The 25590-nt window shown below is 44.4% G+C and overlaps 1 protein-coding gene across 1 annotated transcript in view; it reads right to left on the reverse strand.

Moving 5' to 3' along the window:
* TEX10 (testis expressed 10) overlaps positions 1–25590 on the reverse strand; it is a 926719-nt gene that overhangs the window by 287913 nt on the left and 613216 nt on the right. The window contains exon 9 of the mRNA XM_069620605.1: positions 18458–18546. Coding sequence (XP_069476706.1) covers positions 18458–18546 — 89 coding nt within the window. The remainder of the gene's footprint in view (positions 1–18457; positions 18547–25590) is intronic.

Here is a 25590-nt window from a genome sequence, read left to right on the forward strand (position 1 = left end):
TTGGAGTTGGAGCTAGGGTGTGGTTCAGGGCCAGGGTGCTATTGATGAATCGTCCTAGTACTTCAATCTTGGTCTGCCTATCTCTTCAGTCTTTAGTGTCCTCCTATCACGGCTATCTCTCAATTAGTCGTTCGGTATGTCGTGGAGTTTCTTCCTTAGATTCTATTTTTTGTTGATTGTTTGGTGGGAATCGGGATCTGTGTCGTCATTCATCATTGTTTTAGTTGTGTGTGTGCCTGTGGGCGGTTTTCTATTTACGAAGTGAAGAGCCAGGATTTGAGCAGTTTCATGAATACTAGGTGATTTCTTGTGTTGCGTATGTGTTGCCTGTTTTGCTAGATTCTTCTACCATGCTCCCCCTCAACCTCCTCCAGCCTACTTCTGCAGGAGTCTGTCCTGATACATTCTGGTTTCACCATCACCGTCTTGTGGCTTTGCACATGGCTCAACCCCGTCAGCACCTGCAGTGGGACTGAAGATCTACAGTCTCACACCAGGACCTACTTGACAAAAGAAGTCATCATTGTCTAGGGTAGGTCCTATAAAGACACAAGCCAGATCCAGCTTCTTCTTCAACTACAACAGCATTACTACCCACTAGCTGTTCTAGCCCTGATGAAAGTGGTGCTTACCACTGAAACCGGTCGGCTCATCATAACACTGTACCTGTGCAGTCAAATTAAAATAAATATGCCAGACTACAGTTTGATCTCTCCAGAAAACGAATAACAGGACTGATCAAGGACTTTTACTGTGTATACATAACACAGGGATTGAGATACTAAGTGAAAAATGAAAAAAACAAAAAAGAAACCGACACGAGGACCACTGGTCCTTTTGCACTAACTATACCCACCCCCTAGTGCGACGGTCACAGTGGTCAACCAAACACTAGGGAACTGTGGGTCTTTTTAAAGCACATCTTTCCCCATGGAAACCAAATAAAGTCACAAATTGTTTAATTTAGAGGAAAGTCCCCTTTTATGACACGCAACAAAAATGTTTCTACAAAATGCTCTCCTTTTAGTAAAGCATTAAAATAAAGAATACCAACATTCTAGTGTGGTTCCCCCCAGTCCCACAGACCAACCAGAATGGAATGACCCTTTGAGTCCCCAGCCCCTTATATTGAGTGGTAAGCTGATCTTTGGCCAGCCCCTTTGCGCAAGGATATTTAGACTTTTGCCCTTCCCCTGGTTTTTCTTTCTTGCTGATTTGTGCTTGGAATGTGGAGGCGACAGGTCTACCGACCCCCCTAAATGAGTTTTCCCAGGCTTTGTGACGTTTTTGCAGACCTCACTTGGTGAACCTTGCTGAGTATCATGGCATGGGTATATTAAGATTTTGAATTTCCGCACCTGGAGGGTCCAGTCCAGGCTTCCTGAAGACTCCTGCTAAATTCCCCACATCTGCTGGGTCAAGGCCCCCCACTTGGACGTTGCTTTCTGGGCATTTAAGTGCCATGTTCCACCATTTCCTTCCAGCATCATCCGCTTGGATTTGGGTCACTGCTGGTGTCCAGAGGGGTTGTTGCAAGTTCACCACCCCAGCCAATTCTTCAATTTAGGATGTCAGAGGGTGGCTCCAGATGTTGCTCTTGTCCTGCAATCGTTTTCTGCTGTGCTGCCTACAACTTGTGTCCACAGAGCCACCGGGAGCAGTTTGTGTGGCTGGGCTCCATCTCCTTTCCTGTGTCTCCCACACTAACATCTCTGATGCAGGCTTAAAGGTTGATGCCGTAAGAAGGTCCTTAGTTTCTTTTCTGGTCAGTCTGGGTCACCACTGGCTCAGGGTGCAAGCTTTAGGACACTAGAACCTGAAAACTACACCTGCAAACGAAGCCCTGGGATTATCAGCAGCTTTGTGCTGACCCAGACTCTGCATCTCTAGGATAGAACTGGCTTACCCCAACAAATGTAGATGGCCCATTGACTTACCTCCTATTATTTCCTATGGAATTTGCTCTGGAACTTTGGGGTACTTGCATGCCTATGGACATTTTTCCTTTGTCCATAAGTGGCCCAGTGAGCTTCGAAATTATAATTTTAGTACTTACTTGTGATTTCAAATCCATTTTTAAAGTCCTACTGTCTAAATATGTCTCAGAGCCACCACAACAAACAATTTTTACTCCATTCAAGACAGGTTTTGCAACTTGTACTCATGGGAACAAGTTTATTAGGCGATGATTACCAAATAGTACGAAAGAGCCAATCAGAGGGTCATGGTCACTCTTTCTTTCTTGCTGATTTGTGCTTGAAATAAGCCTTCTGTAAAATGGTGCCTTCACCATAAACTCGCTTTATTTTTAGCACACTGCTGCCACCCAGAGGCCAGTGATGCACAGTGAAACTTATTTGATATTTGCTACAAACACAATAATTGTTAAGATCCAGACATCCCCAATTCCTTTGAACTCACCAGCAAAGGCGATTACCCTGCAAATGGTACTCGCCCTTCATAAAATCTACTCACAATGCGAGTGGACGAGTAGATTTTGCAAGCCCTGCATGCAATTGATTTCTTACTTTCTTTCCTCCCTTTAAAAATAGGGTGCGGAATGTCCCAAGTATCTATCATGAAGTCCAAATATTTCGGATCAAATAATATTGTAAGAAACATTCAAATCTCCAGCAAAGGTGGTCACGTTTCTTCCAGGATTTGAATGGCGGCACATCAGTGCGTCCAATGACAGACAAGTTTCTAAAAGTCTTTGAATCACCTGTTCAACTAATTCCTGTATAAAAATGATAACTAAAAAAAAAATAACTGCATTCCTGGGACACAAACTAATGCAATACATGTTATAATCGTTCAGTTCAATACTTTTAATGGTACAGTGAAGTCTATCCAAATCATCAGTCCCAAAAGGAAGAAGAGGGTACAAAAAAGTAACCTACCCGAGTCTCTATAAATAAATGTTCGCGCACGAAGGTCTGCAATCTATGTCACTCATTTGTGATCGTATACCAGCTAATTTCCAAGACAATAGTTTTACGAGATGAATAGCGACAATTTGCGAGGACATTCGTGGTCCTCAGGTGCAGTTCTTAGCTACAGATGTATTCATAGCCTCGTCCACTACAAATACCTCGGGAGATGTAGATTTAAAGTACCGGGAGAAGGACGAGTAACAGTACTGGCGAGAACCAGTGGGGATTCTATATCAGATTTCTCAGCACACTTATTCACTCAAAGTAGCAATGATTTGACTACTGCTATTGTGCCATGAGAAGAATCTGGCGGGAAAAGAGACTTTTTGTTGCATCTATTGTTTGAGTGCTGGTGTTTCTAAATGGCCAATTTATGCATCCTATGACTGGGAATGTACATCTGGAGGCTGCCCCACACCTTAATCACCTGCTATTTGTAGACTTGTTGCATTTTCCAAAAGAACTCTGCTGGGCGAACTTGAATCATTGTGCGTGCATTGCCTGTTTTTATTGATTGCTGTTAATCGGTTTAAAATTTAGATATCGGTTTGATAAGGCCTGCTTTGAATAAATGTTCTATCACGTCCAATAAGAAATGAGTCAGTACACAGTCAAAATATGGCCCGATATTTGAACTCTATACCTCCACGTGCTGGGTGATTAGGTCCTTGCTAGATTACACAGCTATCCAAGAGAAACTTTTGAAAGATGACGAAGTCAGAGAAAGTAACTGTATGCCAGAAGTGTAACTCTGCTCTTACTGGGTGTATTGAAACGTAAGTGAGGTGTCCATGTGTGTTGTGACAAATTGAGAGAATTCGTCTCTTCTCACCAAGAAGGAGCCATCCCCTGTGGGACTGGGGAGGGGATCTTGCAGATCTTTACACCTCCTAGGGCACAGGGCAAGCGGGATCCCATAGGAAGGACTTGGGGGGGGGGGGGTGTGTGGGGGCTTGAAGGGTGACTCCCTCCTGGTGGGCAAGAACTCCCTAGAAAGGGATTTTTACTCCTCCCCTCACCCCTGCCCTGTTCTTACCATACCCTTCCCCCTCCACTCTCTCCCTTTATGTATAGCTCTTGCATTATTGAATGGACCATCAGGCACATACAATAATTATGTCATATGTTGTAATCAGTCTGTATTCCTCTTTGTTCTATGTTGTACCTCCAAATACATAGCACTTGCCCATTCTGAATGTTCCAATGCTTATTAAGAAACTCAATTCGGTTTGCTTACCTACTCTCACTCCCTGCATTGGAGTGCTTTGAAACGCTTGGGAAGTGTATAGGCGCTATATAAATGACCAATAAATAAATAAAAGAAAAATCCCATGTATTTGCTGGGTATATGGGCATTGACCATTGTCATTTTATGTAGGACTGTAGAAATGGCTGGTCTGGTTTCTGACCCTCTTATCAGACCCTTATGGGGAGAAACCCAGAATCAACAGGTCCTCCAATCTTGTTTCAGCATGAAACAAATACGCTGCAGGAGGGCCAGCAGAGGATGAGGATAGGGAAGAGGTTGTCCCACAAAGCAGACCGCCAAAGGGGCCTGCCTCCTTCAAGGTTTAGTCAAGAAGCAACCCGTGCATAGGCGCCCAATGTGGAGAGACGAGGAGCCCATGGAATTCTGCACACTTCGGGAAGGTCTGCAATTAAGCGGGTCAGACCGAACAACCGGCGAAACGCTGCCCAAAGCAGACACAAGAAACCGGCGCCCACAAACCAGCAAATGTGCCCCAACCAGTGCATCATTCACTTTGGATCAATGACCAATTGGTGAAATAAACCAATGTTTTATATGCCTGACCTCAAGACGCTTTAGAAGCTGAGATTGATAGGCAACTGGGGTAGTCGATGCTTGCAGAAGTCAGTGTTTCATATGTCGCTATCGCCAAAGATGACACATTTAAGAATGAATCCCTGAAAAAACAAAAAAGGCAGGGGAGGGGCAAGAAGAAATTCACATTGATTGTACAATACTGCCTCAGACATTTTAGTTTCAATGCTTTTTCCAATGTTTACAGAGCTCGGGGTCATGGGGCACTCGCTCACAAAGCAACGATTGTCATTTATATATGGATCTTTATATACGGATCAAGTAATAACTTTGCAGTTCGTATATGCCAATTTAGTTGATGAACAGAGACAATAAGATACTGTCTTTCACAATGGCTGGATAGATTACTGCACAACTGACACACCAAGAACAAACAATAAACCATCTATTTATAATGAAGTGAGTTTTAATACAACTGCTGCTTCAGAAGACAAACTCCCATCATGATTTATTTATTTTTAAATCGCATTTGTATTTTCATTTTTTTCTCTCATTACAACAAAACATAATACAGCAACACATTAAAATCACCCTTCCCCATCCCAAAACCCCCCAACACCCTTCTTTCCGAACCTCCCATCCTCCCACCACCGGGCAGCTACCTCTTTAGTATAAACTTTGTTTTACAGTCCAGATAGTGTGCTTTTAATTGAATAAGTCCAAAATCCTTTGCGGGCACCAGTTCTCATAAAAGTCTTTGTGCAAAAAGTCCAACACAAACTCCCAATCATTCTTGAATTTATTTTGTTCTCCCTGCAGTACACCAGTGACCCATTCTAAAGAGATATAGTGCCAGAGTTTCATTAGCAACTCTTGTTCTGTTGGGGCCTCAACTTGTTTCCATTTATGCGCAATAAGTGACACTGCAGCCACCGACAGTATCATGTATGCTTTCCTTTGTTTCCTTTCAGTTAAAACCTCCAATACGTCAACCATACCCAGCATCGACTCCCCTATGCCTCTTCGTTTCTGGGGCCCAAAAATCCCATACATTGCTTGATTAACCTTTCCCCAAAACGGTTTCATTTTCTGACATGCGGCTAGATCCCTTATTATGAAATGATTATTAACCATTAACCAATGTCGTAATTGAGCATATCTTAATCTTTCATTCTCATTCAACAAAAATGCCTGTTTGCATTGCTGGAAAGTTCTAATCTCCTGAGCTTCAAAGATGTCACCCATCTTCAAAACATCCCGCTTTCTCTCATTGCTTGAATACATTCTGTTCTAGTCCGGGAGTAAACTGAGGGTTGTGAAAAAGAGGTGTGAAGGGAGAGGGAAACTTAGTGATACTTGGTTCATCACACCACTGCATCCCATGTCTGCGCCAGCAACACTGTTATTTTGCTTTAATACATGTTGGCGGGCCAATCCTGTTTTTGACACCATAATACTTCATGAAGGGGTTTGCCAAATACTGCTCTGTCCATTCGTACCCACATTTTCTCTGAGTCCCCTTTAAACCATTCCCTAATGATCCGCAGCTGGGCATCCTGATAGATTAGAAAGTTTGGTACCCGCCTTCTGTACTGGAGCCGTTCATATTTTCCATGCTACCCTAGATTTCTTACCATGCCAAATATAATCCCTCACTAACTTGTTGAGTGACTTAAAGTATTGCAGAGTGAACCTTATCGATAATACTTGGAAAAAGTACAAGACCTTTGGGAGAAACATCATTTTGATTACGTTTATTCTTCCCGTACATGATATTGCCAAAATGTTTTGTTCTTTAAGCCACTGCTTAATTGACCCCAGGAGAGGGAGGTAGCTTGCTCTGTACATCAACTCCAATGAATCTTAATTGTATGCCCAGGTATCGGATACCCTGTTACGTTCTTATAAATTGATCATCATGGCCCTCCCTTTCCCCAGAGATTTTCCCTTCTTGAAACTTAATTACTGATTTTTGTATATTAATTCTTAGGCCCGCCACTTCACCAAATTGTGTCAACTCTGCTGCTAAAACGGATAAGGATGAAGGTGTATCCACCAATGTCAACAATATGTCATCTGCGAAGGCCATTACTTTATATTCTCCCCCAAATGGAATCCCTTTACTTTTCTCCTCTTCCCTGATTCCAGACAATAATGGCTCAAGATACAATGGATATAGTATCGGAGATAGCGGGCACCCTTGTTTGGTTCCTCTCGCAACTCAAATCTCGAAGAGATACCCATTAATTGCCAATCGTAAAATTGGGGTTTGATAATTTGCTATTACCATTTGCAAAAACCCTGGTCCGAATCCCATACATTCCATTTTAGAAATAAAAAGGACCATTCAACTCGGTCGAACGTCTTCTCGGGTCAAGCGTTATTAACCCCTGCTGTTAATTCTGCCTTATTTATTTTTTCTATCAAATGGGCCACCAGTCTAGTGTTGTGAAATGTTTGCCTACTCATGACAAACCCAACTGATCGGGGTGAATCAACAGAGGTATTAGTTTTAATTATCTGGTTCCTAATATATTAGTATAGAGTTTAGCATCAATATTGATGAGAGCCATGGGTCGGTAAGATCGAGATTGCGTCTTATCCTTCCCTGGCTTTGGGAAGAGCACCGCCTTTGCTTCTTCCATTGAGGGCGTAATAATACCCTCTCCCCTAAAAGTATTAAACAATGAAGTCAACACTGGGATTAAGGTAAAGTCTTGTAAAAAAAAAAAAAAAAAAAAAAAGAAAATCGCAGCAAAACCATCTGGTCCCGGTGCCTTGTGGAGAGGCAGAGACTATCTGCTTCTCGAACCTCCTCCAATGTTATCTGACCCTTCAACTCTTCCATGTCGGCTAGATCTAATTTGTTTAACCGGCTTTGTTGTAGGTATGCCATTTGTAATTTGGGATCTGGACAATCAAAAGTATATAGCGCTGAGTAATACTCTGTAGAAGTGTATTATATGTCGTGAAGAAGAGCTACGTTTTCCTTGCCCGGATTCAATAGTGCCTATGATTCTAGCTTCATCCTTCATTTGAATTTGGCATGCCAACAAAGAGTCAGCCTTGCTGGCTTTGACATAATATCTTTGCCTTAGATACAACGGGGTCTTCTCTGCATACCTTGTCTGTACTAGATCTAATCGGCCTCTGGGGTACCTAGGTTTCTTTTGTGAATTTGTACCCCTTGATTTGTTTCCATCTCCTTTATATCAGCTTTCATTTGGGTCTCCAGCTCTCATTGGGCTGCTAATAGTACTTTCTCCATTCTGGATTTTTTAAAAATTAATTCACCCCTTATGGTTGCTGTAAAGGCATTCCAAACCCATCTGTCGGGTGTATCATGTGCCCCATTTAGTTCAAAATATTATTTGATCTTATCCTGCATCTCTTCCCCCATCACCTAGTCTTCAATTATATGCTTGGGGAATTTCCATCGCCATTACCCTGACCCTTCGTTTCTCTGAATGATTGTTAATTTTAATGGTGCATGGTTGGATAGAGTTATTGGGCTAGTTTCTACCTGTTGTATACGCCCCAACAATGAAGCCGATACCCACACATAATCTATCCTTGAAAATGTCCGGTGAACTGGTGAGTAAAACGTATACCCTTTGTCCCCACGTTGAGTTTCTCTCCAAGCATCTATTAATGACTATGGCCCTTTTTAGTTTTTGCATTGGGGGTCGTTATACTATCTGGCGTGCCCTACTCCTGTCAACCTGGGAGTCCCAAGCCATATTAAAATGTCCCGTGAGGATAATTTGTCCTTCTGCAAACCGTTCTAGTTTATTCAGTACCTGTTGCAAAAACACATCTGGCCCCACATTTGGAGCGTAGATTGTAGCAATCTTAGATCATATTCTGCCCAGTTGTATTGTAACAAATAATTATCGACCCTCTTTATCCTTCTCTTGCGCCAATATGGCCTGACCAACCCAACCTTTTAGAGCTATTAAGACCCCTCTGTTTTCCCTTGTTGTTTCATTGAATATATGGGTAGCCGTATAATTTCAGCTTATTCGCATCTCTCCTTGACACATGCGTCTCCTGCAACATCACTACATCTGGCTTCTCCCGACTCAAGAACGACCCAACTTTACGTCTTTACTGAGGAGTTCAAAACCCTAATTTTCAAGGATAGGACTTGTAGTGTTTTTATTCCTCCCATCTGGATGAACTTACTCCATTTATTCCTTTGGTAGCTGACCCCCCCATACCTCCCAACACAATAGCCCCAAACCCTCCCAAATGTGCCCTCCCCAATTTCCTCCTTTCTCCCTGGTCGAGCCCAACCTATTCCCCTTCCGTCCACACATTAAGCCGTGGAGGTCGAGCCCCACTACATACCCGGAGACTGGTTATGTGGGTCTACCTGTACCCAACACCTCCTGATTCCAAGAGCCGAGAGTTGTACCCCCTTCCTCCCGTCACTTCTTTATTTAAACATCTTGCCCTGCATAACATGTCCGTCCACCGTGACCATCAGTATTAACTCATATTCATGATATTAACTCATTCATAATATGTTACACATCATACAATAGTTTACTCAATTACCCTCCCTGCGGCCATGGATGTCATACTCTGTCGACAATTCTTTCTGCTGAATCTTACAGTGGTTTGTCTCGAGATGCTGTAGTCCATTCCCATCTTCTGAATCTCAGTTTTTCTTGGACTTTACGGGTTTCCTTTTGGTGGTCAACTTTGTCTTAATCTGTTAACTTCAATAACCTCAAACCGTCTTTGCACAAGGTGACTCAATGCTGTTGTCCTTCCCATGTGAAGAAGAGTGCAAATGGAAATGCCCATCTATAAAGAACTTGGCTTTTGATTAGGAATTGTACTACTGGACCCATGAGCCTTCACTTTAACAAAGTTGCTTGCGCTGGGTCTTGGTACAATTGGATCTCTGATCCATTCACCTTGATGGGAGTTGCTTTCCTTGCTGCTTGTAAAATTTGTATTTGTATTTATTTATATTGCGCAGTCTGCCCACGGGCATCAGGGCGCATGTTTGGAAAGGTTACAGAGGGTTACAGAAGGCAGTTACAAATTGCATAATACATAATATATATACATACATAGAGCAAGGACATATACAAATATTTACAGAGGTAGTTTGTCGGCTCAGTATATACAGCGGTAATCGAGGTTGCGAAGCATGCGATAGGTGTTTACAAAAGGGTGGCCGAGGCTTCGTCTTGCTCATAGAGCCATTGTTTTGCTCTGTATTTGAAGGATTGGAGGGAGGGGACATCCCTGAGATCATTGGGTAGTGAGTTCCAAAGCTTCGCTGCCAGGACTTGGAAGCTCGAGCCTCTGGCAGTCTGTAGCTTGAAGCTAGGAATAATGAGTGTGTGTGCATGTGCAGATCTAAGAGGTCTGTGGGCGGTGTGTTGTGTAAAGCGCTCAGACAAGTAGGCAGGTGCTGCGCTGTTCTGTGCTTTGTGGCTTAAAACCAGTGTTTTGAGGGCAATACGCTGTGAGATAGTGAGCCATCATAAGTTGCGTCTAGTGGATGAGATGTGGGCGCGTCTAGGTATGTTGAGAGCAGCCCTAATGGCGTTTTTCTAGGTTACCTGAAGTTTGTCAATGTTTCTTTGACTCGTTCCAAGGTAAAGGGCATTGCAGTAATCAATTTTAGATAAGATGAGGGTTCTCGCAAGGATCAGGCAGTTGTCCATAGTTAAGAAGGGCCGGCAAGCAGTGATTAATTTGCACGTGTATGCAGATGCTGAAACTACTGAATTGGTTTGTCTGGTGAGCGAGAGGGTGGAGTCTAGGTAGATTCCGAGTGTTTTAGTGACATTGGTGACCTTAATGATGTTACCATCGATGTTGAATGCATCATATTTACTGTCAAGTTTTGAAAGTTTGGACTGAGAGCCTAAGATGAGTAGCTCAGTTTTCTCATCGTTTAGGCAGAGACCGTGGTGGGCCATCCACGCCGGGATGACGGTGTAAACTGCATTAGGAGCTTTGGCGTCAGTTACATAGTCACCGGTGATAGGGATGAGTATCTGGGTGTCATCCGCATAATTTGTGTAGGTGACACCCAGATGGTCAAGAATATCAAAGAGTGGTTTCGTAAAGACGTTATAGAGCGTGTATGATACGCACGAGCCTTGTGGGACTCCGCAAGGGACATGTGCTGGGTCAGCAGCGGCAAGAGATGAGAAGACTCTCATGGATCTGTTGGCAAGGAATGAGCTGATCCAGGAGGTGGCTGCATCGGAGAAGTGTGAAGCCGTTTTGAGGTGCTGGCAGAGGATTTGGTGGTCCACCAGATCAAAAGCGGCGGATAATTCTAGGAGGAGTAAGAGCGCTTGTTTGCCCTTGTCTTTCAAATCCTCAATTTGCATTTTTAGGTCTATTAGAGCTGTCTCTGTGCCGTGTCTCGGCCGGAAACCAGATTGCCTAAGTCCTAATAAGTTGTTCTTATCGAGATAGTCTTGAATTTGGAGATATGCAGCCCGATCCAGGATTTTTAGAAGGTATGGTACCGTGGTGATGGGCCTATAGTTGGTGGGGTTACTAGGGTCTAAGTTAGGTTTTTTGATTAAGGGGATTACCCATGCATCCTTAAGGTTATCTGGTACTATGCCGGATTTAAAGGAGGAGTTGATGAGGGAAGTGATAAAGGGGGCGGGCTAAGGAGCTGCTTCCTTTATGATTGGTGCTGGTCAGGCATCGCCTTGACAATTGGATGGTTTTAACTTCTTGATGATATTTTCCACTTCCCTAATGGTAAGAGGTGAGAAGCTGAAAGGTTTGAAGGAGTGATTGGGGGATGAGAATTTGGAGGGTTGGGAGTTACCTGCTGAGTCAAGGAGATGTTTTTTTTTAGTATTGATTTTAGCTTGGAGTGTAGTGATTTTGTTAAGTAATGCTTTTTGAATGTTGGCGCACCATTCGGTGTCAGGGGTGCATGTGTCAAGGGGGGCAACTGGGGGCTCTAATTCCTTGAGAATTTTAAAGAGTTCCTTAGTATTGGATTGAGCTTGTAAGATCCTGTTATTATAGACTTCTTTTTTTGCCGCTAGTATGGGTTCTTTGTACGAGAGGGTGATGCTAGAAGGTTGATTTTATTTACTGGCGTAGGCGAGTTTCTCCAGAGGGACTCGGCTTTACGTTTATCTTTCCGAAGTTCTCGTAGGTGTGGGGTGAACCTGGAATTAAGGTGGTTGCGTGGTTTTTCTTTGCGCTGTTTAAGAGGTGCAATGGAGTCCAATGCTTTTAACATAGCTCGATTGTAGGTGTCCACCAGGACGGTAGGGTCAGCACAAGTTGTGGAGACCGAATTTAATAGTGGGAGGATGAGTGGAAGTAGTTTCTCAGTTGTGATATCCTTCTTCTTACGAGTGAGTGTGGGTGGCGCAATGCAGGGTTTGTGCGCGGATGGGCAAGAATTGATGGAGAATGTTATTTTGTGATGGTCAGACCATGCACATGGTAACACTGACATTAGGTTTAGTGTGCAATTCATGTCTGAAACCCAGACCAATGTGCGACCCTTGATATGGGTGGGTACATTGACATGCTGGGTTAGGCCAAAGTCGGATAGAACGTTGGCAAGGTCACATGCTTTAATGTCGTTCGAGTCCAGATAGCCTAGGTTAAGGTCTCCAAGTACAATAGTTAGGGATTTAGGCTTAGTGCTGGATGCTAGGATTGAAGAGATGTCTTCTACGAATGTGGAAGTGGGACCAGGTGGCCGATAGATGAGGTGCACTAGGGCGGTATGATTAGGTGAGATTGGAGTTTAATGGAGAGTAGTTCAGCTGAAGGCAGCTGATGACCGTTAGTAACTCTTAGGTTAAGAGAGCTCTTAAATATAAATGCTAATCCACCCCCCTTAGTTTGATTGTTGTCCCTATCGCACCTGATGATAGAATAGCTATCGGGAATGGCGAGGGTCAGGGCGGGGCCAGACGCCGCATGTAACCGGGTTTCTGTGATTGCCAAAAAATCAAGGTTTTCAGCCACAATGAAGTCAGCAATGTCTAGCGCATGAGCAGAGACAGAACGGGCGTTAATGAGCGCCCCTTTGAGTTTAACTTGGGAATTGGGGATGTTGGATGGGGAGGCCTCTACCGATAATGGGGCATCTAGGGTATGGGTTAAGTTGGCAGAATTGACCCTAATGTCTGTGTTCAGGTGGTAGGACCAGTGGCGACATCTGGTTGCTAATCTTTGGTTCCGGACTGGAGTGGGACAGGGTTTGCTCTGTCGGCTTCATAGGCAGCTAAGTAAGCAAAGTGGTGAAGGTTCATCAGTGGTGATGATGTTGTCTGAGTGGTCATCTGTGGCGAGGTTAGGTGGAGTGTTACCTAAAGCAACGCTAATTCTAGTGCTACGGTCTGTAGGTGCACTGTGTGGGAAAGGAGGTAGGGAGGGTAGGAAAGGTGTAGGGCAGGGAATGGGGTGGTGTCTAGGACAGCCAAGCCTTGCAAGTCCATTACTGAATGGGATAAAGCCATTTCTGCTACAAGGCGTGCAATCGGGCATGATGCAGAAAGGGAACATGATGAGTACTAGCCAGGCTGGCATAGTTCCGATGGGGATTCAGGTAGCAGCTGGCTAGCAACTATAAGGCACAACACAATCAATGTGGTCTATTAGCGACCATAAGGCACAACACAATCAGTGTGGTCTGTTAGCAACCATAAGGCACAACACAATCAGTGTGGTCGGTTAGCGACCATAAGGCACAACACAATCAGTGTGGTTTGTTAGCGACCATAAGGCACAACACAATCAATGTGGTTTGTTAGCGACCATAAGGCACAACACAATCAATGTGGTCTGTTAGCGACCATAAGGCAGAAGTGTGCCATAGTATAATGAAAATCACCATAGGCAGAGTCGAGTTTTTAGTAGGAGGGGCTCAACACGGTAGTCATGAGTGTGCTGAGTATCATAGATTCCCACACGACACAGAGAGCAAACTCGACTTTTGCAATTATTCATAATAGGTCGTAGGCAGTTGTGGCTGTTGGAATTCTGTTGGGCTGCTGTAAAAGTGTTGCCTGCATGATGCGTACCACTATGTATCTAGGGGACATTAGTTTAGTTAAACGATATGGCGGATGGATACATATATGAGACAACCCAGGTAGGTTTTTATAAGAGGGGATAAACCGCCTTAACAGGACGTTTGGGTAGGACTGAATTTTGAAAAGCAAGCACAACGACTTACATGAGGCATGCGATGTGCAATACATTAATCGTAGATATCGTTTTAGCAGGTGGTTGTTGCGCGTGTAGAAGAGACATATTTAGCGATGACAGGGACAAGAAGGTGCGCTCCCTCGCGCTCCCCGGTGCGTACAGGGGCAAACGGGGTATGGCCTTGCTCTCGCGGGCCTTCCTAGAGCGGGGCCGCCTTCCGCCTACAGGCGGAGTTCTGGGTAGAAGTAGCGTGGTTGCTAGGCGATACGCTTAAACAAGACGGCAGGTGGCCACTTTGGAATGCATCCTCCTCGCGGATGCGGTAGATCGAGTGCGTGCTTCGGTGCGAGCGAGGTACACAGCTGTAGATTTCAGCGTGCTCACCTGGGACAGTGAAGGAGTGAGCTCTGCACGGTAGCTCCGGGGGCAGGGTAAAGGTGCGGCTGCTCCAGCAGTTCCGTGCTGGTGTGGTCGCTGGCGTCAGATGGTGCTTGTGGGGAGCAGGGCTCCTGCCCTCTCGGGTGCTGGGGCTGAACGGAGGTCAGGGCACAGGGGCAAACAGGGTATGGCCTTGCTCTCGGGGGCCTTCCTAGAGCGGGGCCGGCTTCCGCCCACCGGCCGAGTTCTGGGTAGAAGTAGCGTGGTTGCTAGGCGAAACGCTTAACCAAGACGGCAGGCGGCCATTTTGGAATGCATCCTCCTCTCGGATGCGGTAGATCAAGTGCGTGCTTCGGTGCGAGCGAGGTACACAGCTGCAGATTTCAGCTAGCTCACCTGGGACAGTGAAGGAGTGAGCTCTGCACGGTAGCTCCGGGCGCAGGGTAAAGGTGCGGCTGCTCCAGCAGTTCCGTGCTGTTGTCGTCGCTGGCGTCAGATGGTGCCTGTGGGGAGCAGGGCTCCTGCCCTCTCGGGTGCTGGGGCTGAACTTTGAAAATTGCCTCTTTCTGACCATAACCTTGGATTGCAGCAACTACATCACAGGGCCTTGCTCCTGGATCTTTGCGTTTCAGGCCCACTGGATGTATTCGATCAATTGGAACATCCTCACCCTTTTACAAGTCTAGCAAATCAGCGAACACCTGTTGCATTGTTCTCAATTCCTGGTCCTCTATCATTTTGGGAAGTAATTTAACCTGGATGTTGGATCTCCTTGATCTATTTACAAGATCTTCCATTTGAATTTCAATATTTTGGTTAGCCGTTGCCAACTGATCGGTTAATAGAACTATTTTTTGTGTGTCTTCCGCAATATCTTGGATCGCTATCTCATTTGTTTCTGTTCTTTACGCTAGATCGTTAATATCCTTTTTCACCTCTTGCAGAGCTTGTGCGAGTTCAGTTCTTATGAGGGCGAGTTTTACTTGGAGTGTTTCCGTCATTTGTTCCTTGAAATCATTGAAACATTGTTTAATAACTACTGTTGCATCTTGCTCTGGTATCTATGGGACTGATACTGATCCTGATTCTTGTTCAGTTGGCGGGCATACATCGGTAGGCCCCTCTTCTTCTTTACGCCATAATTTCGGAAGAGCCCCTTGTTGCTTTTTCTTCTGTAGCTTGGATCCCCCTCCACCTGGGTCTTTTGCTCTGTTCCGGGACATTGTAATAGTAATCTATATTCACTAGGTTGCCAGCTAACCCCTCCGACCTTTTATGGCTATGGTACAGTCGTAAACAATGATAGTTGAGACTTACAAGATAGCAGATCTGGTCCCGCTCGCAATTTCACAACTACCAACCAAACACTGAACTCGAGTGGGTATGTCCATGCGCCCAGTCCAGGGTTGATTTGTTGTCCTAAGCGGATCGCTTTCAGGTGGACGCCTAGTTTGTTTTTGGGGCCATTGACCAGTACACAATAGGAACCCTGACCAGTCCGAAGGTTTAGTCTCCTCCCACCTCGTCGGGAGTCACTCCTGTTTCTTTGGAACAGTTAAATAACAACGGTGATCCATTTCAGTCCTTGACCTGCACTTGTCAAATATTAGAGTTACACCATAATCATGAGTGATACTCGCGTAATCTTGTGGACTCCTTCCCTGTGCTAATTCTGGGACCTCGTAATCCCTTTGCAATCCAAACGAGTCCTCAAGAGTGTTGAGCGATTACTTCTCGGGCAATTCCTCCTCTAAAACAGTACTGCAATGTGGTTTCTCCAAACGGAAAATTTATTGTATATGGGGCATAGAATATGGGCTATGAGTTCCACTCAGCGCGATGTATAAGAGGTGCCTAATCTCCTTTGTTTTGCACCACGTGCCTCTTGAATCTCAACTCCTACTTGTTTAAGATGACACCATACCCAACAGATAATGTGATCTTTTTCCCGCAGATGGCATGGCATGGCATGGCATATATCTATATCTATATATATATGTATATGTATATATAAATATATATATATATATATATATATAGAAGTGGACCTCCAATATTCAATAGCATACCAGCCTACCTGCCAACCTTTACTGTCCTGCACACTTTGTTGACATTCGCTGCAGCCAAGCTTCAGTCTGGTCTGCATATGCACTGGTCCGGATTTTGAGCTTACATCGCTGCCCTGGTCACTGTGTTCCCTCTTCCCTGTCAGAAGCAAGGACACGCTGCTTCCAACGACCGGGAGCCAAGTTCCCGGCTCTGCTGTCCACTCTGTATTTGTTATGGGAAATCTCCTGACGAAGCAGGCAGTTACTCGTGGTGTCTAGTCAAAGGGTCGAATGAAAAAGGGTCGAATACAATACGTTTGACTCAAAAGGATTGGAAAAAAATGATCGAATGCCTTTTTTTAAATGTATATTTTTTTTGGGCTTGGTATAGGTAAAATTTGTGGTTTTTGGTCAAAAAACGGGGGTTTGGGAGGGGACCCCCCAAAAAATAAATAAATAATGCATTCGATATTTTTTTTTCCAGTCCTTTTGATTCGAAACAATTGTATTTCGAATCTTTTCATTCGACCCTTTCAACAACAACCGTCACTCGTAGATCAGCCTATGGCAGAACCTTGGGCGTTGTATTGGGCCTGAACTTTCCAAGCCAAGTGTTCAGTCACGCGATGACCGTTGTTCGCTTCAGGCCGCTCAAAACCATGCCCCACCCTAATAATACTGCGCACCTATCGCAGCCCGCAATTAACGTTGCATTTTGAAAAATCGCTCTTGTTTAGTAGTTCACCACGGTCGCGGGAGCTCTGAAGGAAGAATGTGGTGGTCTCCACTTGTAGAGGGGGGGCTCTTTAATCTTTTATCTAATGCGGCCAGGAAGAGCACACTCTTCACACCACCCCGATCTCGGCAGCCATCTTGGAATCTCCCCATCATGATTTTTAAACACATTTGAAAAAGTTAGAATATGGTATATAATGCCCTGTCATCCAATTTGGGAGAGACCTTTTTTGGGGTCCAGTTCAAATTATTCTACATGACTAGACCGGTTTGCCACCATATTGACATAGCCTTGCCACCAAACCGATAAGCCTAGATCACCAGGTCCTTGTGAGGAAAAAGATCTTGTCTATTGTTCGGTCTTAATAATTTCTGTGTGCATTTCCTTTGTAATGCGATTCTGGTTCTTTATATTATCCCCATTATAATTAAGCTTGGCATTTTTGCAGCCATAAATATGGTTGGCAAATAACATTTCAAGTTGTCAATTTCCAGGTTCAACAATAACATGAGTGTTTTTTGGCATAATGCGTCCTTAGATATGGTAGGAAAAACTTAAAGACAAAATTTTTAAATGCTGAGTATTAGGATGACTGCTTTAAAGCTTCTAAATCATTTACTATTTGCTGTTAAGATTGCCAAGTCACGTTTTTGGGGAGTAGACCATAACTGAAAAAGAATATATTTTTATTTGGGAATAATCGTTTGTTATTATTGATAGACACTTAAAATATACCCAATTGCTCCCTCGCAGAATAGTGCACAAGTGCTTCCTGCCACAGTGAAACGGTTGTTCTCATTTTAGATTGCTTGTCCTTAGAGGTTTTATAAAATGAATTCTGCTTTGGGTATGGCTTACTTTTACAAAATGAAACAGCATAAAAATTACATGCCATAAGATCGATTAGATACCATTATTCAAATCTCTTAATATCTTTATTTTTCACATTTTAGCCACACTGCGGTGTACAAGCATTCATAGTTCACAGTAGTCTAAAACAGCTAACGTTTAGAAGTCTTTTGCCGTTTCCATGCATGCCTTAAAATATATTTGGTTGATCTTTATTGTTTTAACGGAATCCCCTTTTGTCCTTTTTATAATGGAATCCTTTATGATTCAAAATAAATAACTGCAGTAATGGAGGAGGGTGACAAGAAAACTTCCTGGTGCTTTTGCTTAACACATTGTTTAAAGAACCTTTGAAGAAAAGGAGGGGCAGGCTTTAAATAACGCAATTACCTCTGTTTCATGCCGGCAATAAGTGAATTTAATAATTCTAGAAATTAAACATTTCAGTTATTGTATGTTTAACAGGAAAGTCATCCTTTAAGATGGATGTCAGAAAACAAATCTAAGCTTGTTCATACATGCAATTGTTCAGAATATCACTTAAAATGCACATTACCTGCCAGAGTTGAAAACAAGAAGCTGAAATAATCAACATCACTCATTGTGCTGTTCTCCAATGAGCTCTTCCATCCTGAAAATGTTGATCTACAAGAGATAATTAGTGAATCAGTAAAAAAATGTACATTAAGTGTATTCTATTTAGAGATGGCATGAACAGGATTTTTAGGCAAAACAAAAACAGAACACACAGTTGCACTCAAAACCCTTGTGTTAGTGGCATCACCTTTCAAACTAATGATCTAGTGGTTCATAAAGCCATCAACTCATTCAATGGCTTTACCTCGGAAGGAGTGGTCCCTCAAACACTTTCTATCAGGATGAAAACTATAGGAAGTAAACTAATGATTTCATTGCGACTACCTAAATGCGATTACCTAAATGCATATTTCTGTTAAAATTAATCTGGGGATAGGCCCCATATTCGCAAGGACGGTGCAGGGAAACTATAGAGTCCCTGAAGCTAGGGTAAGGGTGGATGGGACACTGACTGAGCTTTCGATATACATAGAGGGACCAAGCAAGAGTGCCCCTGTCACCTCTTCGATATGCAATGTTTATGGAGATATTTACATAAAGAATAAGGGAAAGTCAGGAAATACAGGGAGTTAGGTGGACGAACGTTCATCTTGAGATATGGCTTTTTGCAGATGATGTGGTGTTGATGGTGACAGATCTTAGAAATCCCCTTAAAGGAGTTATGAGGGGGGCGTTGTTGCATGCCGGCGAAAATGTCTGCCTAGTCTGAGTGCTCTGCAGCCTGCAAACTCCTGTATGTAGAATCCTGCAGTCTATCTCTTCAAAGTGTGGCGTTCTCCCCGGATACGAGGAGCGGAGACCTGGGGGCACAACTGCGCTGACTCTCTGTGGTTAAAGTGGCCCCATTCTGCAAAGATCAGCCCGTGCGGGTGGCGGGCTGCGCCGGTGCTTGTGCGGCCCCGCGCTGCTCCACGCACTGCCCGGGCCGTCATACGGAGAGGAAACACTGCCCGTGGTGATCATATCGGCCCCCCTGAGGCACTTCGGACCGGAACACCGGAGCGGTTGCCGGCGGAAGTGGTGCGCATCCACTCCTGAAGCCGTCAAGCCCTGACCCGGGTAGAAGCGGGCACCGAATGCGCATGGAACGAGAGACGAAGAAGGCATCCGTGCAGGCCCGTTCCCTGGCAACTTCAAAGCCGTGGAGCTCTATTGAGGCACACGCAGCCAGCAGCTCCACGGCGACAGTCCTCCGGCGAGACGCACCATTCCCTTCCAGAAGGTACGTGCTGGTGCAGGGCTCTGGGGCCACACACTCTTTATCTGGGCAGGCAGCCACCACAACGTAAACCCATAGCCTGTTCTACTGGACCTGTTGAACGCTACCCTGACATTACACGGCCACGCAGGCACCAATAGACTCGAACCCCCGGTCTCAAACTACTGCTGTGAAAGGGGGGCACCATTTGTACTGTGCCAGGCAAGAAGGCGAGATTCAGGCAGCCACACAGCACTTCAACAACACGCTGCTTTGGCCCCTCATCCCGAATTGGGGACCACACTCCATCTGTCCACCCTACCATATAGAGGCATTGCATGTAGGGGACTATTTAAGCAAAAAGAGCCCTACGTTAGATAAAGACCATTGACCCTCTGCTCAGAACTCCAAACGTGGGGCAGTGCATACAACATTCATCCACCGTCAGCCAGGTCAGCACCAGGACAACAAGTAGATAGCGCAACTACATATTGGTTCTGAAGACATTGCGGGGCATCCAGCCGGGGAACCCCCATGATGCGCAGAGGAACCAAAAACAAAGGACCCATGTACACATTTACATCTACCCGCTCCCCGGAACCAACTCAGTCTCTACCCCAAGAGAACCCCCCCCGACGGAACCACCCGAGCAAACCATGGCCCCATACATGGCAGCGATGGAGAAGGGGTTCGCAGTGATCAACAACAAGCTGGATGACATTGGGGATTGTATAGCCTCCAAACGGTCGGATATTTTTTTAAATTTTTTTATTTTGTATTTAATCAATAAAAGATTTTTACTAAAGTCTTTTGTCATTTCGATAACAAGTTCATACAAGAGTACTTTGGACACCACTAACAGCTGAATTTTTCTTTCCCAAGTCATCTGCGCAATCTTATCGTCAGATTGGTCAATATCCGTTTTACGGTAAATGTTCAAGGATAGACATTAGACGTTAGAGGTTGACTGGGTTGGCTTGTTTCAGAGCAATATCCAAAAGTTTAGCTGCAGCCCTTGACCATCTGGCTGAGGCACCAGCAATTAGCCGACACCAACCAGTTTCTTCACTTAATGCTGATGGATGAGATAATAGCGGTGCCAAGTACGCCTCTCTTTATTTAGACATTTCAGGACAGGACGTCAGTAGGTGTCTCACAGTTTCAAGCTGGTCCGGGTTTTCACATAGCCGACATGAAGCTATGGTAGATTGTGATCTGAGAGCCAAGATTTCTCTTGTATATAAGGTATTTAACCAACCTCTCATAAATGTTCTTCTCAATTCTTTCTCAGGGAATTTTTCACAATATCTCAATTGTGTTTTTAGTTTATTGTGTCCCGGCGGGAGATCTCTGAGAAGTTTATGTGACATGATTTTTTCATTAGTCAAAATCCAATCTTGCTGCTCTATTTTTTTCTTCACTCTGCCTGGGTTAAAGATTAGGAGTTCTTCCGTACAGGCTATCTCTCCCAGTTTGTTTTTTAATTTCTTTACCCAGTCATTTAGAGGTTTACACTTACCTCTTTGAATTTCTTCTGCTACAGCCTGGAAGATAGGGAGAGAGTCCGGCAAAAGAATTTTTCTGAAGAGTTGCAGCGCACCTTGCTCGACTGTTCATGCAAGCGACATAAGGCGTAGGTCCCGTCGAATCTCCGCCATAGGTGCTTACTTCGGCAGACCCAGCACCGCCTTCCACACAAAACCTTCCAGCTTTAGCCACAGATCTTGCGGAAGGGTGAGATTCACACTCATTCCATATACCAACGCTGGGACTATTTTGGATTTGTAAAATTGAAGCGCTGGCGTCCATGAAACCTTTCCAAATTTTTTATCCACAGCTTTCAATTGCGCTGTCAGATTTCTTGTTTTATCCCACAGGGCCTTCGTGATGGTGTTTTCTTTCAGGGAATTATCAATCCACACCCCAAGATATTTATATTCTTTCACCACTTGCAGTTTGGTATTTTCCAGGAACCAAGTTGACGAGATTTTGCATTCGACTGTCGATTTTGAGAAGAGAAGGATTTTAGTTTTCTGCGTGTTAATTTCCAAGTTGTTATCGTTCATGTAAGCAGAGAGATTTGCTAGTTGACGTTGCAAACCTACTTTGGTCTGATCCATCAGGATCAGATCATCCGCATACCATAATCTAGACACCTTTGACGGACCCACACTTGGCGGGAATGAACACATTTTTTTTTCAGTATCCGGAATTCACTGATGAAAGCAATAAATAGTGCCGGGGCCAGGGGGCAAACTTGCTTTACCCCACGTTCCGTATGGATTATGTTTGACAGGTGCTGACTCAGACGGACGCGCATCGTAGTTTTAGTGTGTAAGGCCATGATAGGATCCAATATTGCTGTTGGGCATTTCCAGGTTCTTTATTTCGCCCAAAGTTTCTCGAGATCCACCATGTCAAAGGCCTTCGAGAGGTCCACCAAAACCAAATGGATTTTCGGCGCACCTGATTTCACCCTTGCTTTAATGATGTTAAGGATTAGGATGTTGATCGCCGTCCCTGTACCCTTTTGGAAACCAGTCTGGAAGATGTCTGTCGCAGGCGAACCTTTTGCCCATTTTTGAAAATGTGAGAGCAGCAAGATCGCAAATATTTTTCCCAGGATGTCCAACAAGGCAATTGGTCTGTAGTTGGATGGGCTCTCTCTGAACCCTTTCTTAAAAATTGGAACCAGTACCGCTTCTGTCCAAGATGTGGGGATCTGTTTTGCTTTGTGGCAGTGGTTAAATATTTCACCTATCACTGCGGCCCATTCTTCCGGATGTTTTTTGATGTCTATGTTGGTCAGTCCATTGGGGCCTGGGGTGCTCGTGAAGATTTCAGTTTTGCTATTATTCCTTAGATATCTCCCACATCTGTCAGAGGAATCCAGTGTTCACTAAACGGTTGAATTTTCCTATCTACTGATGTTGCAGGTGGCTGAAAAAGGGTGCTGAAGTACGACACCCAGTTTTGTTCCGAAACCGCATTAGAGATGGGGGGAGCTCTTTGCCCATTGGTCGATTTTAATAAGTTCCAGAAGTCTCTTGTGTTTTTTGAGACCAGGGACTTCTGCATGGATTCAGCGTCGTTTTGATAAAGACACGCCGTGTGATGTTTGATCCAAGAATTGTAGTGGATTGCTTCCTTTCGGTATGCAGACTATGCCTCAGCTGTTTGATGCCTGATTGCAAACATTTTCAGGTTTCTTGTTTGACGTCTCTGGATTACCACCATCCGATCGCAAGTATGGTTGTGTGGAAGTTGTTTACCCTTTGATCCTTAAAAGCACACCCTATGTGGTAACAGTAGGGGAGTATAGTCTGGTCTTTTGACAACTGCAGTAGCTGTTCTGAACTCAGGGTCCATGCTTAGCCTGTCCTTTATAGATTTAATGTTTTCTGCATTGAGGCGAAGTCGAGTTTGTTGCTTGTTTGTCTCCAGGGTTGCTGCATATAGAAGCCTTTCCGGAAACTGTGCACACCAGGATAGTTGGAGCAAGTTGTGATCACTTTCTAGTGTTTTCAAGACCTTGAAGGACGAAATCAAAGGGATCAGACCTTCAGTTATGAAGATATAATCAAGGGTGGCAAAAGATTCATCTCTTTCCCACGTTGGAATCTGGGGTTCGGAGTATTGTAGCATCGCTGCATTGAAAAAGTTGCGTGATTTCATCAGCTTTGACCACGCCACCCCTCTTTGGTCAGCCAAAGGGCGGGTCGACCGTGCTCTTTCAGATGTTATTTCTGTTTTGCACTTTGCATTTAGATCTCCGCAGATTAAGATGTTGTCAGTATCGAGATCTACATTGATAGTATCAATGGCTTCGGCCACAGATTGATAAAATTCTTTTGATGATGTTCTCTCCGGATTCCAATAAAGATTTATTATCGCGAGGTCTGAGGTGATCCAAGAATCCTGTACTGGATCATGGCGCTGCCAAGACACGAGCGTGGCAAGCATGCCATAGGCTTCGATGATTTTGGTTTTTGGTATAAACCCTGATCCTATGCGAATGGCAGTTAGAAGGCCCGAGGAAGGTCTACCCATTAATGATCTGCATGCAGGAGAGAGTTCAATTTCGAATCCGTCTAATGTCGGTATATCGGTTAACCAGGTTTCCTGTAGATACAAGTCTAAAGTCCCCAGATTAACGTCACTCAGGCGGGTCAGATGCTTATAGCCTCTTGTATTCCATGATGCCATTACCAGCTCTTTTTTTGGCGATTTAGTTGTCAGTTCCACTCTTGACGAACAAAGCTCAAGGGGGCTCCGTGTTAGCTGCCATTTCTTTTGACTTCGTCCAAACGTGTCTGCCAGCCATCTCCATGGTCCCTCTGAAACTTTAGCCTTCTTCGGAGACATTTGATTTTGATTATGCTCCTCCCTTTTGTCTGTGGTGAAATAACTGTCTGTTAAACTCCGTTAAGTTTTTTTGATGGTTTCGCTGATGGGTGCTCAGGGCCAGGGTTTCTAAATTTGATGAGGACTCGGATTTACCACCTTCTTTTCTCCTGTAGGAGTCTTCTGGACCATTTTTCAGCGACTGATGCCAGGTGGTTCTTCTCCTTGGGGAATCTTGCCATCGATTTTGGCTGTAAAGAGCTTCCGTTCTTGAGATGTAGCGGGACCTTGCTGGGGAAGCCCTCCTCCGAGTCTCTTGATCTGGTTGCTTTTGTGTGGATTTTGATACTAGAAGCAAATTGAATCCTAATTTGTGTAGGTCTTTAGACACTTCTGTCGGGATTTCCACTAGGGCTTCGTTTCTTATGTGAATGTATGCTTTTGCTCTGTGGTACCGATGATATGGCTCTACCAACTCAAAATTGTTGGTCGTCAGATGTTGTAGTTTGCTGATTTTTGCTAGGGTTTTAAGAACCGTTTTCTATTCAGGACCATGTAGCCTTCTTTAGATGAAATTTGTTTGAGTTTGAAGATTGTGGTTCCTGAAAGTTTTCCTTCAAGTTTCTTGGGTCCTTTTGGCAGCCGCGAGTCCACTGCGTGCCTCGAAAACCTCCGATTGTCTGGACGGTAGTCACTTTTATTTTCTGTACTGGACGTCAGACTTTGTCTTCGCACACGGGGACTCCCTTTGAGGTTCCTTTTGTCATTCGTGGAACCCCCAACGCCTTCCTCTCGCCAGAGCCTCCGTTTAGACGCCTCATTTCCTTCCTTCAGTTCTTCAATAACGGTCTGTGGGGTGCTTTTATTGGAGACTACTGGTAATGGTTTGTCAATTGAATGAGGTGATGTTACTATAATTTGGGATTCTTCTAAATTATCATAGTGCTTAGATAGATTCATTAAGTCACTGTTTTCCTCAAGTTCCTCAATGCTCTGATGATCATGTTTAACAGGTAAAGTAGTTTGGGGACGTTCCGTCACCCTTTTTTTGTCCTCTTCTTTTTTCTTTCCATTTAATCCTGCGCCTAGGACTAACAGTGGCTGGGAAGACTTTTCTTTTGTTTGGATAGCTGACTTTGCCGACCCAGGTTTAATGTGTTGGTTGGGTGTTTTGGTTGGTTTATTTTGATACGACTCTAGCCCTATGTGCTCCTTTAAAGTCCTAAATTCCGATATACCAGGCGTCTGAAGGGATGGAATTTTTGCGAGGATTGGAACCAAATCCTTTTGCAGAGGCCCTTCACTAGTTTGAATCGCAGTTGAAATTGATGGAATATTTGCGCAGATTGGGGCCAAATCCTTTTGCAGAGGCCCTTCACCGATTTGGGTCGCAGTTAAAATTAATAAAGAGGAAACTTGGGCAACGTGGTGCCTTTCCTTCAGCTGGCCTTCCAGTTTGGCAATTTTTGCCTCCAGGGATGCTTGCAATTTCGTCATTTTTGAGTCGAGGGCTGTTATGAATCCCTCAATGAAGGTCAATTTTGACATCA

The sequence above is a fragment of the Ambystoma mexicanum genome, chromosome 5q (genome assembly GCF_040938575.1).
Source record: "Ambystoma mexicanum isolate Mex_15411 chromosome 5q, UKY_AmexF1_1, whole genome shotgun sequence".
Taxonomy (NCBI): Eukaryota; Metazoa; Chordata; class Amphibia; order Caudata; family Ambystomatidae; genus Ambystoma; species Ambystoma mexicanum.